Here is a 14,574-nt window from a genome sequence, read left to right on the forward strand (position 1 = left end):
TGGACTGGAATGGGTGAATTTAACTCAGATGAGCATTATATCTACTGCTGTGGGCAAGAATCCCTTAGAATAAATGGAGTAGCCATCATAGTCAACAAGAGTCCAAAATGCAGTATTTGGATGCAATCTCAAAAAGGACAGAATAAACTCTGTTCGTTTCCATGGCAAACCATTCAATATCACGGTAATCCAAATCTATGCCCTGACCAGTAATGCTGAAGAAGCTGAAATTGAATGGTTTTATGAAGACCTACAAGACCTTATAGAACTAACACCCAAAAAAGATGTCCTTTTCATTATAGGAGACTAGAATGCAAAAGTAGGAAGTCAAGAAACATTTGGAGTAACAGGCAAATTTGGCCTTGGAGTACAGAATGAAGCAAGGCAAAGGCTAATAGAGTTCTGTCAAGAGAATGCACTGGTCATAAAAAACACCCTCTTCCAACAACACAAGAGAAGACTACACATGGACATCACCAGATGGTCAACACCGAAATCAGATTGACTATATTATTTGCAGCCAAAGATGGAGAATCTCTATACAGTCAGCAAAAACAAGACCGGGAGCTGACTGTGGCTCAGATCATGAACTCCTTATTGCCAAATTCAGACTTAAATTGAAGAAAGTATGGAAAACCACTATATCATCCAGGTCTGACCTAAATCAAATCCCTAACGATTATACAGTGGAAGTGAGAAATAGATTTAAGGGACTAGATCTGATAGAATGCCTGATGAATTATGGATGGAGGTTAGAGACATTGTACAGGAGGCAGTGATCAAGACCATCCCCAAGAAAAAGAAATGCAAAAAAGAAAAATAGCTGTCTGAGGAGGCCTTACATATAGCTGTGAAAAGAAGAGAAGCAAAAAGCGAAGGAGAAAAGGAAAGATATACCCATTTGAATGCAGAGTTCCAAAGAATAGCAAAGAGAGATAAGAAAGCCTTCCTCAGTGATCACTGCAAAGAAATAGAGGAAAACAATAGAACGGGAAAGACTAGAGATCTCTTCAAGATAATTAAAGATACCAAGAGAACATTTCATGCAAAGATGGGCTCAATAAAGGACAGAAATGGTATGGACCTAACAGAAGCAGAAGATATTAAGAAGAGGTGGCAAGAATACACAGAAGAACTGTACAAAAAAGATCTTCACAACCCAGATAATCACGATGGTGTGATCACTCACCTAGAGCCAGACATCCTGGAATGTGAAGTCAAGTGGGCCTTAGGAAGAATCACTACGAATAAAGCTAATAGAGGTGATGGAATTCCAGTTGAGCTATTTCAAATCCTCAAAGATGATGCTGTGAAAGTGCTGCACTCAATATGCCAGCAAATTTGGGTGTATTTAAGGAAACCTCAATCTTCTGTGACCTAGGGCAGACAGAGGAGAAGATCAGACTTATGACTTAACTGTAAGGGTAGCAGAACTTCAGAGAAGGTTGAATTCTCAGGCCCAGTACATCCCCTATTCCATGCTCAGGGCCCTAATAGGACATGAGTGGAGCCCTGAGGTTGGGATAGGGATATCTGGGAACATGCATTTAACACCCTGACCTTACAGATTCACCTGAACCCACTGGATCTGCAGAAGTAGACCAATTCTTCTTGTTAGAATATAGACCTTCCCTTTGCTTGAAGATGATGCACAGGCCTTGAGTGAAGCATGTGCCTTATTAAACAATTCTTCTTCCTCTCAGAATCAACTTCCCTTCCCCTCCTGGCAACCAGATCAATAACCAGGGTCAAATCCTAGCACAACCTGCCTGGAGAGGTTCTCAGCTTGCAAAGGAAGGAAAGGAATGATACATGGAAGCTGAAGAATCTGGCTAACATGTATCGGCAGGAGTTGGGAAAGCATGCCTTATACTGGATACTGAGGACAATGGATCGAGGGAATGAAGCATGAACTTGGAGCACTCTCCCAGGACACAGAACTTAAAACCATGGTAAGGACTCTAGGAAATGTTCCTGATACAATTTTTGGATGACTTGTGGAAGCCTGGCAAGAACAGTGGCCCACACCAAGTGAAGTAGAAACACCAGACTTCAGTGGCTGATTGTGGAGGAAAGGATCAAAGGGCTCAGAGAAGCTGATGTGTTAGAGTAGATACACTACTCCAGTCTGGAAAACCAACTAGCTGACTGTATTCTATGGGAGGGCCCAGAGCATATACCCGAATTACAAATGAGGAATACGTTGGTGAGAGTAGCACCAGACATGTTGAGAAGCACAGTAGAGGTAAGGTCATAAATGAAGTCCCAGCCCAGGTCCTGCTCACAGTGGGTACATTCGGTCCACAGGTCCACCTAGTGATCACTTCCCCAGCTCACAAACACCTAATTGCAATGGACATATCTGTAGTTTTCAGAACCCCTACATGAGTTCCTTGGCCTGTGGGAAAAGAGCTATGGTAGTTGGGAAGTTCAAATGGATGCCTCAGAAACTATTCCTGCCTTCCCTGAGCAAAGCTGTAAATCAAAGACAATATTGTATCTATCCTAAGGGTGATGGTAGAAATTAGCGTCCCTCTGAAAGATCCAAAGGATGCAGGGATGTTAGTCCCATCATGTATATGTGCTTAGTCGCTCAGTCGTGTCTGATTCTTTGTGACCCCATGGACTGTAGCCTGCCAGGCTCCTCTGTCCATGGGGATTCTCCAGGCAAGAATACTGGAGTGGGTTGCCATGCCCTCCTCCAGGGGATCTTCCCAACCCAGGGATCAAACCCAGGTCTCCTGCATTGTGGGTGGATTCTTTACTATCAGAGCCAACAGGGAAACCCAAGAATACTGGAGTGGGTAGCCTATCCCTTCTCCAAGGGAACTTCCTGACCCAGGAATCGAACAGGGGTATCCTGCATTTCAGGCAGATTCTCTACCAGCTGAGCCACCCGAGAAGCTCAGTCCCATCATATCTCTGCTGAATTAACCAATTTGGGCCCTGAGGAGTCTGGATGGATCCTTGAGAATGTAGACTACTGCAAGCTCAGCCAAATGGTAGCACTGATTGAAGCTGCAGTACTAGTCATGCTGACATTGCTGGAGCAAATGAAAAGATCTCAGGTATGGCAGGTGGCCACTGATGTAATGAATGCCTTTTCTATTTTGATCAGAAGATCAAAGACATTTCACATTCATCTGGGACTGACCACAATATACATTGATGGTCTTGCCATAGGGCTAAGTTATCTTTCTCACCCTATGTTATCATATAGATGAAGGGGAAATGGACTATCTGGATACCCCAGAGACTATCACATTGGACTGCTATATCAATTACACCATATTGATTAGGCAAGATGAGCAAGAGTTGGTTAGCACACTGCCTTGATAAGACACATGCACTCCAGAGGGTGGGAGGTAAACCCTAAAAACACTCAGGGCCCTGTCATATTAGTACAGTTTTTAGGGATTTGGGGGTCCAAGGTATGCCAGACAGCCCTTCCAAATCATAGGGCAAAGCATTGCATTGTGCACCTCCCATTATGACAAATAAAAACACAACAGATGGGAAGCTTCCTCAGTTCTGGAGGCAGCATATTCCACACCTGGAAATACTGTTCTGATCCATATTTTAGGTGACATCTAAGGCTGCTAGCCCTGAACAGGTCCAGGCTGTGGTGCAAGCAGCCCTGCCACTCAGGGTATATGATCCAGCAGATCCTATGATACTGCATAGTGGGGGAAAATGCAGTGTGGAGCTTATGGTATACCTGAGTAGGAGGCCCCTGGGGTTCTGGACCAAGGCCACGCCATCTGCAGCAGAGAATTACACAGCTTTTGAGAAATAAATCCTGGTACAGTACTGGGCCCTGGGTGAGACAGAATGCTTGACCACAGGGTACCAAGGAACCACGTATCCTGCTGCCTGTTATGAGCTGGGTCATGCCAGGCCCACCAAGTAATGAAGTCAGATAGGCCCAGCAGCCAGGATCGATCCCAGACAGGACCAAGCAAGCTGTCTGAGCAAGTAACCTGGATGCCTGTGTCATCCACACTGTTGTGTTAGTGCCTCCCTCAGCTCACCAAGAGAACTCCTTAGAACCAGCAGATGAAGGGAGAAAAATCTTAAGCTTCGTTCACAAATGGGTTGGCTTGTTATGTGGGTGGAATGGACAAAAATGAACAGGGGTTATCCTATAGCCCCATTCAGAGTGGCCTTGAAAAACAGTGGCACAACTCCCAAGGGGCAGAGCTTTGGGCTGTGCACCTGGTCATCTATTTTGTTGGGAAAGAGAAGCAACCCAAGATTCAAATACATATTCACTGATGGGTAGTGGTAAATGGCTTGGCTAATTAGGCAGAGGCCTTGAAGGAACAATATTGGAAGATCAGGAAAAGGAGGCCTGGGACACTGAAATGTGGATGGACAAATGGGATTGGAGATGAAATGGAGCGAAGATCTTTGTATTGTGTGTTAACACCCACCAGATAGCATCCACCCTGGAAGTGGCACTAAGCAACCAGGTAGCTAGAATGACTCAGCCAAATGATGTCAGCCAGTTTCGAGAATCAGCCGCCCCAGCGCTGGCAGATGAGCACACATATGAAGTGGCAAGGGTAACAGAGATGGAGGCTGAGTTAGGGGCCTATGACATCATTGCTGAATGTCCAACCTGCCAGCATCAGAGACCAATATTGGGTCCCTAACACAGCACCATCCCTTAGGAAGAGCAACCAGCCACTCTGTGGTGAGCTGACTACTCCAGGCCCCTTCTACTCTGGAAAGAGTAATGATTCATTTTGACTGGAATATTCTATATATAAGTTTGCTTTTCCCGACTACAGGACCTTAGCCAGCATCACTGTCCAAGGGTTTACATAATATTTGATCCACCATTATGGCATCCCACATAACACTGCAACAAACTGAAGGACACACTTTACAGCAAAGGAGCTGTAAAGGTAACCCATAACCATGAAATCAACTGACATTTTATACTGATGACATTCTATACCACACCATGCAGAAGCTGCTAGTCAGACAGAGTGATGGAACAAATTGGTATAGCCACAGCTAAGATTTCAGCTTGGAGGTGATACTGTGCAAGAATGGGGTACCATCCTCCAAAACACAGTATACACCCTAAATCAATGAACATTGTTTGGGCTGTGTTCCTTACAGGTAGAATAATAAACTGGGTTGGGAACTCAGAGGTGAAAGTAGGAGTGGCCTAGCTTACCATCAATCCCTGGATCCACTTTTGGAATGTGTGTTTCCTGTTCCCTCAGGGCTCTGCAAGGTTAAAGGTCCTTGTTCTCCAAGGGGGAACACTGCTACCAGGGGACACAGCAAGAACCCCATTACATTCTAAGCTTTGACTGTTACCAGGACACTTCAGGTTTCACAAGCCAACAGACAAGATGAGTCTGTCTCAGCAGGAGCATGGACCCGGATCATCAGGAGGAGATATTTGCTGTTGTTTAGTTGCTAAGTCATGCCTGACTCTTTGCGACTCCATGGACTGTAGCCCGCTAGGTTCCTCTGTCCATGGGATTTCCCAGGCAAGAATACTGGTGTGGGTTTCCATTTCCTTCTCCAGGGGATCTTCCTGACTCAGGGATTGAACCCAAGTCTCCCACCTCCATTAGCAGGTGGATTCTTTACCATTGAGCCACCAGGGAAGCCCCCGAGGGGATAGGGCTGCCGTTAAACAATGGGGGCAGGGAGGAATATGTTTGGCCCCCAGGCTATCTGTTTTGACATCTTGTTGGTATTTCTTGTTCAACATTGAAGGCAAATGGACAAGTACAGCAGTCATAGCCTGAGCAGATGGGGATCAGGAGCTCAGGGATTCCTCAAGGATGAGGGAATGGATCACTCACCAGGTAAGCCACTGTGACCAAGAGAGGTGCTAGCTGAGGGTGAGTGGAATCTAGATTGTGTAGTACAGGAAGGAAACAATGTATCATTTATTCATGCCACAATTATCAAACTACAGTGGAGGCTGTAGTTTGTCCTACTAACTGTGCTCTTTCAAGTGCCCCCCAGAAAACAAGACCAATTAGAATCCTAGAAACACTGTTCCCAGATGGAATGAACTTAGTTCTGAAAAGCAAGTGAATCTGAGAAGTCCTGGGGGTTGCCTAAGTGCTCTACTCAGATCTTCAAGCCCCTCCTTCTTGTCATAACTGTCCTCCAGCTTCTGGGTATACCTGCTGCTGAAGGCTCACAGTGCTGTCCATCACTGGGAACTGCCCCCTCAGCAGGGACTCAACTTCTGCAAGATTATGCCTCCTCCCAAAGGGCAACCTGCAGTCACTGACTGACTAATGCAGGACGACAAAAGCCTGGCCACCCCATTTCAACTGGGACAACTCTGAAGGGTCATCCCAGCTCCAGAGCTCCCCAGATAATTGGCTGGAGCAACAGTTGCACAGCATCACAGCTGCTCAACCTTTCTATCTGCCAAGTCCTGCTTCCCCCACTCCTCCTCTGCAACACGTGTTGTGCCCAAGAGCTCTCCTCGATCAATCTGCACACAAATCTCAGAGTCTCAAGGTCTGCATCCAGGGAAGTCTAAGAAAAGAAGCCACAATAAGAACGTTCTATATATATAATATATATTATACAAGACACATATACAGAAAATTTATTATAGGATGTCTTATATAACATATTGCATGTTATATATTATGTGTTGCAGTATCTAGAATGTATATAAATATGCATATAGTAGAATGATAGTTTCAGTAAATAATTACCTTTAATATGTACAATGGGGTCATATTTCCTATTCTATTTTTATTTAATTTCATGAAAAGAAACATACACATATATATGTATGTGATACTATAAACCCATTGTATAACAAATATATTACAGAATACATATAATATGTATGGTACACACTAATGATTATATTTCTTATTGGAGTAACAGTTTCACTAAATAATAATTCCACTTACTATGTGCAACATACTCTCATTTTTAATTTTCATGTATCAGTATTATCATTTATCATAGTTTTATTTTCATTTCATGAAGAAAATGAAACACTGGTCACAAGCCAAGAGGTGACCTACAGCTGGAAAAACACTGGACTAAATGATCTGTAAAAAGAGGTGATGAATCTCAACTCTGAGTTTGCAGCTTTAAAGCACACAGGACTCAAGACCCAGGAAGGAATGAGAGTGGTGAGGTTTGGTGGGGAAGGCACCAGACTGTACTTAGGTGTACAACCCCATCACAGAATTTGCACGATTCCTTTTATCCCAGGCTGAAATCGCTAAGCCTGCATGGTTCTGAATGTCTGCAAGTTGGTGATGCAGAGTCTCTGTTCCTCGCACTAAACCTGGTGTACACAGGCTCTCTCCCTTTGCCCATCCCACCCTATCTATACTAGACACTAAATAAATAGTTGCTATGTTGACTGGAAGAAAAGACTGAAGCGACTGCTGGGATAAAGGAAGGTTTTTGGGATACAGAAATGGAAGGGAAGAATAGTTCACAGAATTCAGCAGGTGCTCTGTAAGTGCTTGCTAGACAAATTAGAAGAAAAAGTGGAACATATAGGAGTTGTGATTATGGAAAGGGGAAGGGTCTTGTCAGTGGTCTGTAGATAATTAATAAATGCTTAATGGAATGAAGGAAAATGCTGCAGCAAAGGACCTGCCTGGAGGGTTGGAGTGAAGAAGGTAAGTCGAAAGGAGGGTGGTTACTAAAATATTCCAGTGGATCTTTCCAAACCAGAGATCAGAACTGCATCTCTTGCGTCTCCTGCATTGGCATGCAGATTCTTTACCACTAGCGCCACCTGGGAAGCCCCCAATGTACAGCAAGGGCTTCAATAAGGTTTGTTGACTTCAATACAGCAAATTTAGCCAGGAAGATGGCATCTGTGTGAGTGGGTGTTGGTGAAGGAATTAAAACACGTGTTCAATAAATGCTTTATGGATTGAAGGAGAAAAGAGTGGAGGAGTCTGCTGCAGGGATGGGAATGTTGTTTGAACAGAACACAGTAAGAGAGTGATAAATCCTTTTTGGATTAATTGGGGGGAAAGGGCAGTGGGGAAGATGGCTACTACGTGGGAGAGGGTTCCTAGCCAGAATGCAGTAGGTACACATCGTGAGTTTTTGAGATTGTGTCATGTGAAAGGCAGGATGGAGATTGTTGAGGGAGGAATTAGGGCTACAGAAGGAGGAGAAGAGGCACTGACTATGGGTTCTCAGTAGTATACAATAAGTGCTCATTAAAAGATTGTTGGGGCTGAGTGGAGGAGAAGGTATGAAGAACCCAACTGGTGGTTGGGATTAGAAAGAAAAGGAACTCAAGGAGGCTTCTTCCTAGTGTATTGTAGTGCATAATAAATGCCTCCCATAGTTTAACACATGGAAAGTATGCAACAATTATCTGTAGAATGAATAAATGGCTCTAAATAGAGCGAAAGCCTGCTGGGTAAGGGCTCCTGGCAGAGGAGAGGTAATTAACCAGTAAAGAGCCGGTATTCAATATATTTAGGCTGAAGGGGACCCCTGGAGAGAGAGCTCTTGAGACAAGGACAGGAACTTCCAAGCTTGGAAAGGGGAAGTTGAGAATGGCTCTTATGTAGTAAGTGCTCAGTTAAGTGTTTATTGGCTTAAATAGAAAAAAGTCCCTTTGGGGTATTAAGATTGGGAGAGGGAATCCTAGGGAGACTGAAGAGAGTGAGAAAAGGGTAACCCTTCTAAATTTGGTTCTAGATTTATCAAAGGAAAGGACTCTGTGGAGATATTGTATGACTGGCACAGGTTATCCTAAGAGTAAAGAAGGGGAATCTACTTTCTGCACACAACAGGTACTGCAAATGTGCTCACTGCACCCACTGGAAGAAAAGCACTTTGGGGAGGAGGTGTGAATATAGAGCACACAGGAAGCACTACACAAATGCTTACAGGAGCCACCGCCGGAGGAAAATGCCTTTGGGGGAAGGTGATTAGAATCAAGCACCTGGCAGACAATGACCAAATGCTCACTGCATCCGTTAAAAGAAAAGGTCTTTGGGGAAGATGGGGGGGGCGGCTATGGAAGAGCATATCATCACTGGATCCATTGGAGGAAAAGTCTTTGGGGGAAGGGAAATGGGGATACAGTAACTTGATTTATGTAAGCTTGATTCTCCATCCTTGGGAAGAAAGGCTTTTATGGAGAAGGCACAGAATCAGCACACAGTGGGTACTCCACAAATGCTCCAGGAGTGATTTTTTAAAGAGGTCTTTGGAAAGACAGATTGAAGTGCTCCACACAGTAAGTGCAGATATATGATCACGGTATTAATTGGAGGCAAAGGTCTTGATGGAGAAGGTCTGAGGTTGAGTCATGCAGATGGTGCTCAATATATACAGACTGAAGCCACTGGAGGAAAAGGCACTGGGGAAAGGGTCTGGGGTGATGTAAACAGTGGGCACTCAATAAATGCTTGCTGAATATACTGAAGGAAAGAGCCTTTAGAGAAGGCTCACACCTTTAGATCAGGCAGTTGATAAAGGCTAGGTGGGTCTACCAAAGGAAAGATCATTGAAGTAGTTTGAGAACAGGCGGTAAGGGAGACACTCAAATGAATGCCTTCTAGATCCGTCTGCTGTAGGAAAAGGATTTAGAGCAGAGAGTGTGAAGATAAGCCTCACACAGTAGGTTTTAAAATGTTCATAGAACTCATTTAAGGAAAATATGTTTGAGGAAAGGGCTTGGGGATGGGGCACACATCAGGCACTTAATAAATGCTTCTTAGATCCTTTGGAGAAATAAGCCCTTAGGGGGACTGAATTGGGGCACACAGAAGGCATTCAATAAAAACTCATAGGATCTATTAAAGGCAACGCTTTTGGCAAGAAGCTGGGGTGGGATACACAGCAGGCACTCAATCAATGTTCAGTGAATAGTTTAAAAGGTTTTTGAGGTGAGGGCTGGGGTGGGGCACATAGTGCACTCTGGATACATGCTCACCAGATCAGAAAAGACCTTAGGGCAAAGACTGAGGACAAAACACATATCAAGCTCCCAACGAATGTTCACAGAATTCATGTAAGCCAAACGCCTTGAGGAAGGGCTCCCCACTGAGGCACACTCCCGGTACTTGATAAATGCTCACAAGATCCATTAGTGGACAAGACCTTTGGGGCACGGGTTGCGGGGTGCAGGGCACATCAGACTCTTGAATGCTCACAGGATATACTGAAGTCAGGCTTGTGGGATGGAGGCACACAGCAGGCGCCCGATAACTGCTCCCTGTATGGATCAAGAAGGCCTGGGTAAGGGCAGCGGGGAGGAAAGGGCGGGGCACACAGGAAGAGCTTCGCATAATAATTTAAAGGAAGAGGGTTTGAGCGAGGGGAGCAGGCAGAGGGCAAACAAGCGGCGCTCAATAATTGCTCATCATGGGATGATCTGGGGACCCAGAACCGCGGGGGGACGTCCGCAGCAGTGGCTTACCAGTCGGTGTGGGGCTCGTCGATTACCAGCAGCACCCTGGCGGCGGCGCCCCCACGGCCTGCGCCCCCAGAGCCGCCGCCCACCTGCTCGCTGAAGGTGGCGGCTGCGGCCGCCGTGGTCTGCTTGACCGCATTGGACAGCGACGAGAAGAAGCCACCGCCCCCCGAGGACCCGGGGCTAGGGGCAGCCGGAGAGGCCACAGGGGCGGCCGAAGAGGCCCTCTCGGCAGTGGCGGTCGCAGGACCGGTCGTGGCCCCGGGACTGGGGGCAGCGGGCGGCGGTGGGGGCGGCTGCGGGCGCTGCAAGTCTGTCATGTACCCATTTGGCAGATTGGCCATGAAGTTGCTGTCCGACAGGCGGCGCCGCAGGTAGTTCATGGCTGCGGCGCGGGGCAGGGGGTCTTAGGAGCAGTCTGGTCAGGAGCCGCGGGGGCGGACCGCGAGGGGCCCAGGACCACCGCTGCGCTCTCAGGCACGACACGACTCTTCCGCTGCCCGCCGCAGACTGAGGCAGCGCTGAGTCGCCGCCGCCGCCGCAGCGCGGTTAGTCGCGCCCGTGACCCCCTGTTTCGCGCTCCGTGTGGTGCAGTCCGGCTGGACCTGCGGCGGCACGGACGCGACCAAGGCGACTGCGAAGGGGAGTTTGCGGAGGAGCGGCGAGTGACGTCAGCGCGCCTTCAGTGCTGGGGCGGCGGTGGCGCGCGCTGGCAGGCGGGGGCGAAAGGAGCTGTCCGCGGTGCTGAAGGCATAAGTGCGCAAGCGCCACGCCGCATCCTGTCTCCCCTCCCCCGCCTCTGATTGGGGGTGCGCAACTTGGGGATGGGGGTGGGGTGGGAGCCTGTCCGGAGGGTCGGGTGGGTGCATCAGGTAAGCCTCCCACCCTGTCTCATCCTGGCCTTCACATGCACTCGCACCCACACCTAGGACCCTCTGCAGATACTAGGTTTCCAGTGTTGATATTCACCACAGGAGGCATTTGGGGGGTGGGAATGGAGTTATACTCGCAGACTCAAAAGTAGAGAAATAACCCCTTCACGGCGAGAGCTGACGGTCACACGCAGTACTCTGCGAGATCAGTTTCCCACGTCCACATAGGCTTAGCTAGGCAGAGAGATGGATGCGGGGGTGGTGTAGACAGCATCAGACAGGAGGAGGTGGAAACTTGAGCGGAGTGTACATCCTTGCCCAGGGTTGGGGGGGCATCCTGGAGGCACACTGGGAATGACACATACGTGGAGATACATATAGAAATACACAAAAGTAGGTAAACATACGGAGGCATGTACAGAGATAGAACACACCGATCTAAGTATCTATACTGACACAAACAAGCCCAGGGTAATACTCATGGGCATACATACATACATGCACATGAATACGCCTACACACACACACACACACACACACACACACACACACACAGAGGCACCACACGGACACACAGAGACCTAGGGAAACTCACATGAGCATGCACACCCAGACAAAATGCACCCACAGACAATCATGGACAAACCCAGATCTCCACATAGACACATTCCCTGAAGTCTAGTCCCGATGTGTGTTCATCTCCCCAGACACACACTCGGCCAACAAGCCCCCATCCTTTTGCCCTGGACACAGTCAGAAACCATGATAACCACCTGGCATTGTCAGTGCCCAAGCCTATCATCCTCTGTACCAGAGAGCTTTCCACAGGCAAAGGCAGACCCATCCTAGGGTATGCAAGCTGTAGGTGCCAAATAATGTTTGCCACATGCACAAATGATCTTTGTAGTCGAGGCAGAGGTGGGATGTGAAAGCTCCTATAAGATCCTGATTACAGTGAAGACACAAATTCATTTAAAAATAATAATTCGCTGACTGATTGTACCCAATTCTCACAACAATACTATGGAGTGGGTAATATGATTTCCATTTTACAGATGGAATCCAAGAACTCCAATTCATTCCCAAAGGGTCATGTTCACTTTGTGATCCATATTTTTTTTAAAGTGTGCCAGGAAGGGTTGTCAGTGTGGCTGGAGCAGAGTGAGTGAGGGAGATTGTGGCAGGAGATGGGGTCAGAGAGGTTAGCAGGCTCCAGATGGAGCAGGGCCTTGTGGGCCATAGTGAGTGATGATGGTGGACCAAGTGATATGGAAGAAGTTATGGCAAGAAGCAGGCCGATTTGGAGTCTTTTCTGCCTGGACTTTTCTGCCTGAAGAAAATAGAGAGATAGAACACACCAATCTAAGTATCTATACCGAAACAAACAAGCCCAGGGTAATACTCATGGGCATACATGTATACATGCACATGAATATGCCTACACACACACAGAGGCATCACACGGACATACAGAGACCTAGGCAGATTTGTAGTCTTTTCTGCCTGAAGGACTTTCAAATGGATCATCCACTTATTCACTTGTACATTCTCCATTCATTAAATCTTTGGTGTGTTCAAACAAGGTCACGGTATGAGGTCTGGAGTCAGAGTGCCTAGGTTCAAACTGGGCCTCCACTATACTCTTGGGAAAGTGGCTTAACATTTCTGAAACTCAGCTTCCTCACCTGTAAAAACAATCACCTGACCAACTCTAAAAGATAGAGGTGGGGGAGTGCTGTGACTTCTGCCAGGAGTGTCCTTTCTTTCTCTCTCAAAGATCACTTTTGGCCAAGGTCTCCAGGAAGTCCCCTCTCCCCTTAGGCTCCTACTGTCCATCGTCTCTGCTCCCTCCTCCATCCAAGCCAGCTTCAGTCCACCTGCAGGCCTTTACTTTGGCCATTCCTTCTCTCTCTCTCATGGATGCCCTTTGGCATCCCACATTCCAGTGTTCCCCAGATGGGGAACTGCCCAGAAATTGGGTATTTCCCAACATTACGAAGTATGTGCTCCCCAGTTTTTGCTCAGTAATGGAAGCAAACAAGCTCTGCTGGGTCTGTGGTACCCTCTCTGAGGGACAGGAGCAGCTGCAGGGTCTACAGACCTTTTTGGCTCCTCTAGGAGTAAGAAGTCAGGCTCCTTAGGAGTCTGTCTCTAGACTGCCTCTTCCCAGCGGCCCCATTGCCAGGTTTATAGTACCATGCCCCTTAGTGTCATCCCCTTTCTCCAGGTGGCTCATTTTCCCGAAATTAATTTTTTGTAGAAGAATGAAGAGTTTCCCACCCCCACCCGCAAGGAGTGTCTCAACTCCTTCTCTGCACTAGCTTCATCTTCTCCAGCAGGAAGGAACATACAGAAGGGGCTCCAAGAATGTTTTTCTTTGTTGTGCATTGGTGAGCAATGACTCTGAAACACACACCCTTGACATATGTTCGTAATCAGTACTGTACCCATGTTTATGGGCTTCCCAGGTGGCTCAGTGGTAAAGAATCCACCTGCCAATGCAGGAGCTGCAGGAGACACAGGTTTGATCCCTGGGTCAGGAAGATCCCCTGGAGGAGGAAATGGCAACCCACTCCAGTATTCTTGCTGGGATAATCCCATGGACAGAAGAGCCTGGAGGGCAATAGTCCAAGGGGTCCCAAAGAGTCAGACACGATTGAGCACACATGCACCCATATACCCCCACATCCTTATAACTCACACATTGTTATGGTGCACACAGTTGTAACTTCACATGCACTCCACACACACATAATACATCCTTAATTCTTGCACAGACCCTATAGGTCTTCCTATCACACATACACAAAGATATGTGCCTCATAATATACACATACAGCCAAATTTCCACTTTCTTATAGACATATATAACTTTCTCATACCCTGCAGTAGCAACCAGACCCCCTCACTTAGGCTCATTCCTCTTATGATAACTAATATTCACTGATTTCATCTCTACCCCTACCCATCAGTTGATCCATTTTATACAAGGGAAAATTGACCCAGAGAAGTGAGCAGCTTGCCAGACTCTGGGTGTCACAGATCTCCCATCTGAAACCCCTCCACTCACAGGACAAACTCCTAAACTCTGCTCCTGGCATGGTGTTTCCCAAATGTATAGCCCATTACCTTTCTATGCCTGTTCCCTCCTGGGTAAAATGCAGATAATAATATTGACCTCATATGTTCGTTGTGGGTTAAATGAATTCATGCTATGGGAAGTCTTAAAACACTACCAGGCACACATCCTTGTTCCCTTCACTGGGGAAATACATATCACTCTGACTCTTC

The 14,574-nt window shown here is 46.9% G+C and overlaps 1 protein-coding gene across 2 annotated transcripts in view; it reads right to left on the reverse strand.

Moving 5' to 3' along the window:
* The window catches only part of SYN1 (synapsin I), a 55,062-nt gene extending 44,134 nt beyond the window's left edge, over positions 1-10,928 (reverse strand). The window contains exon 1 of one of the 2 annotated variants that reach the window (XM_081567186.1): positions 10,418-10,928. In XM_081567186.1, the coding sequence (XP_081423312.1) occupies positions 10,418-10,794 (377 nt within the window). In that variant the 5' untranslated portion in view covers positions 10,795-10,928. The remainder of the gene's footprint in view (positions 1-10,417) is intronic. The other variant, XM_081567185.1, reaches the window with a different exon arrangement.
* Between the last annotated feature and the right edge of the window lie 3,646 nt (positions 10,929-14,574).

Source organism: Giraffa tippelskirchi, chromosome X (genome assembly GCF_054371585.1).
Source record: "Giraffa tippelskirchi isolate mGirTip1 chromosome X, T2T-mGirTip1v1.2.pri, whole genome shotgun sequence".
NCBI classification, from domain to species: domain Eukaryota; kingdom Metazoa; phylum Chordata; class Mammalia; order Artiodactyla; family Giraffidae; genus Giraffa; species Giraffa tippelskirchi.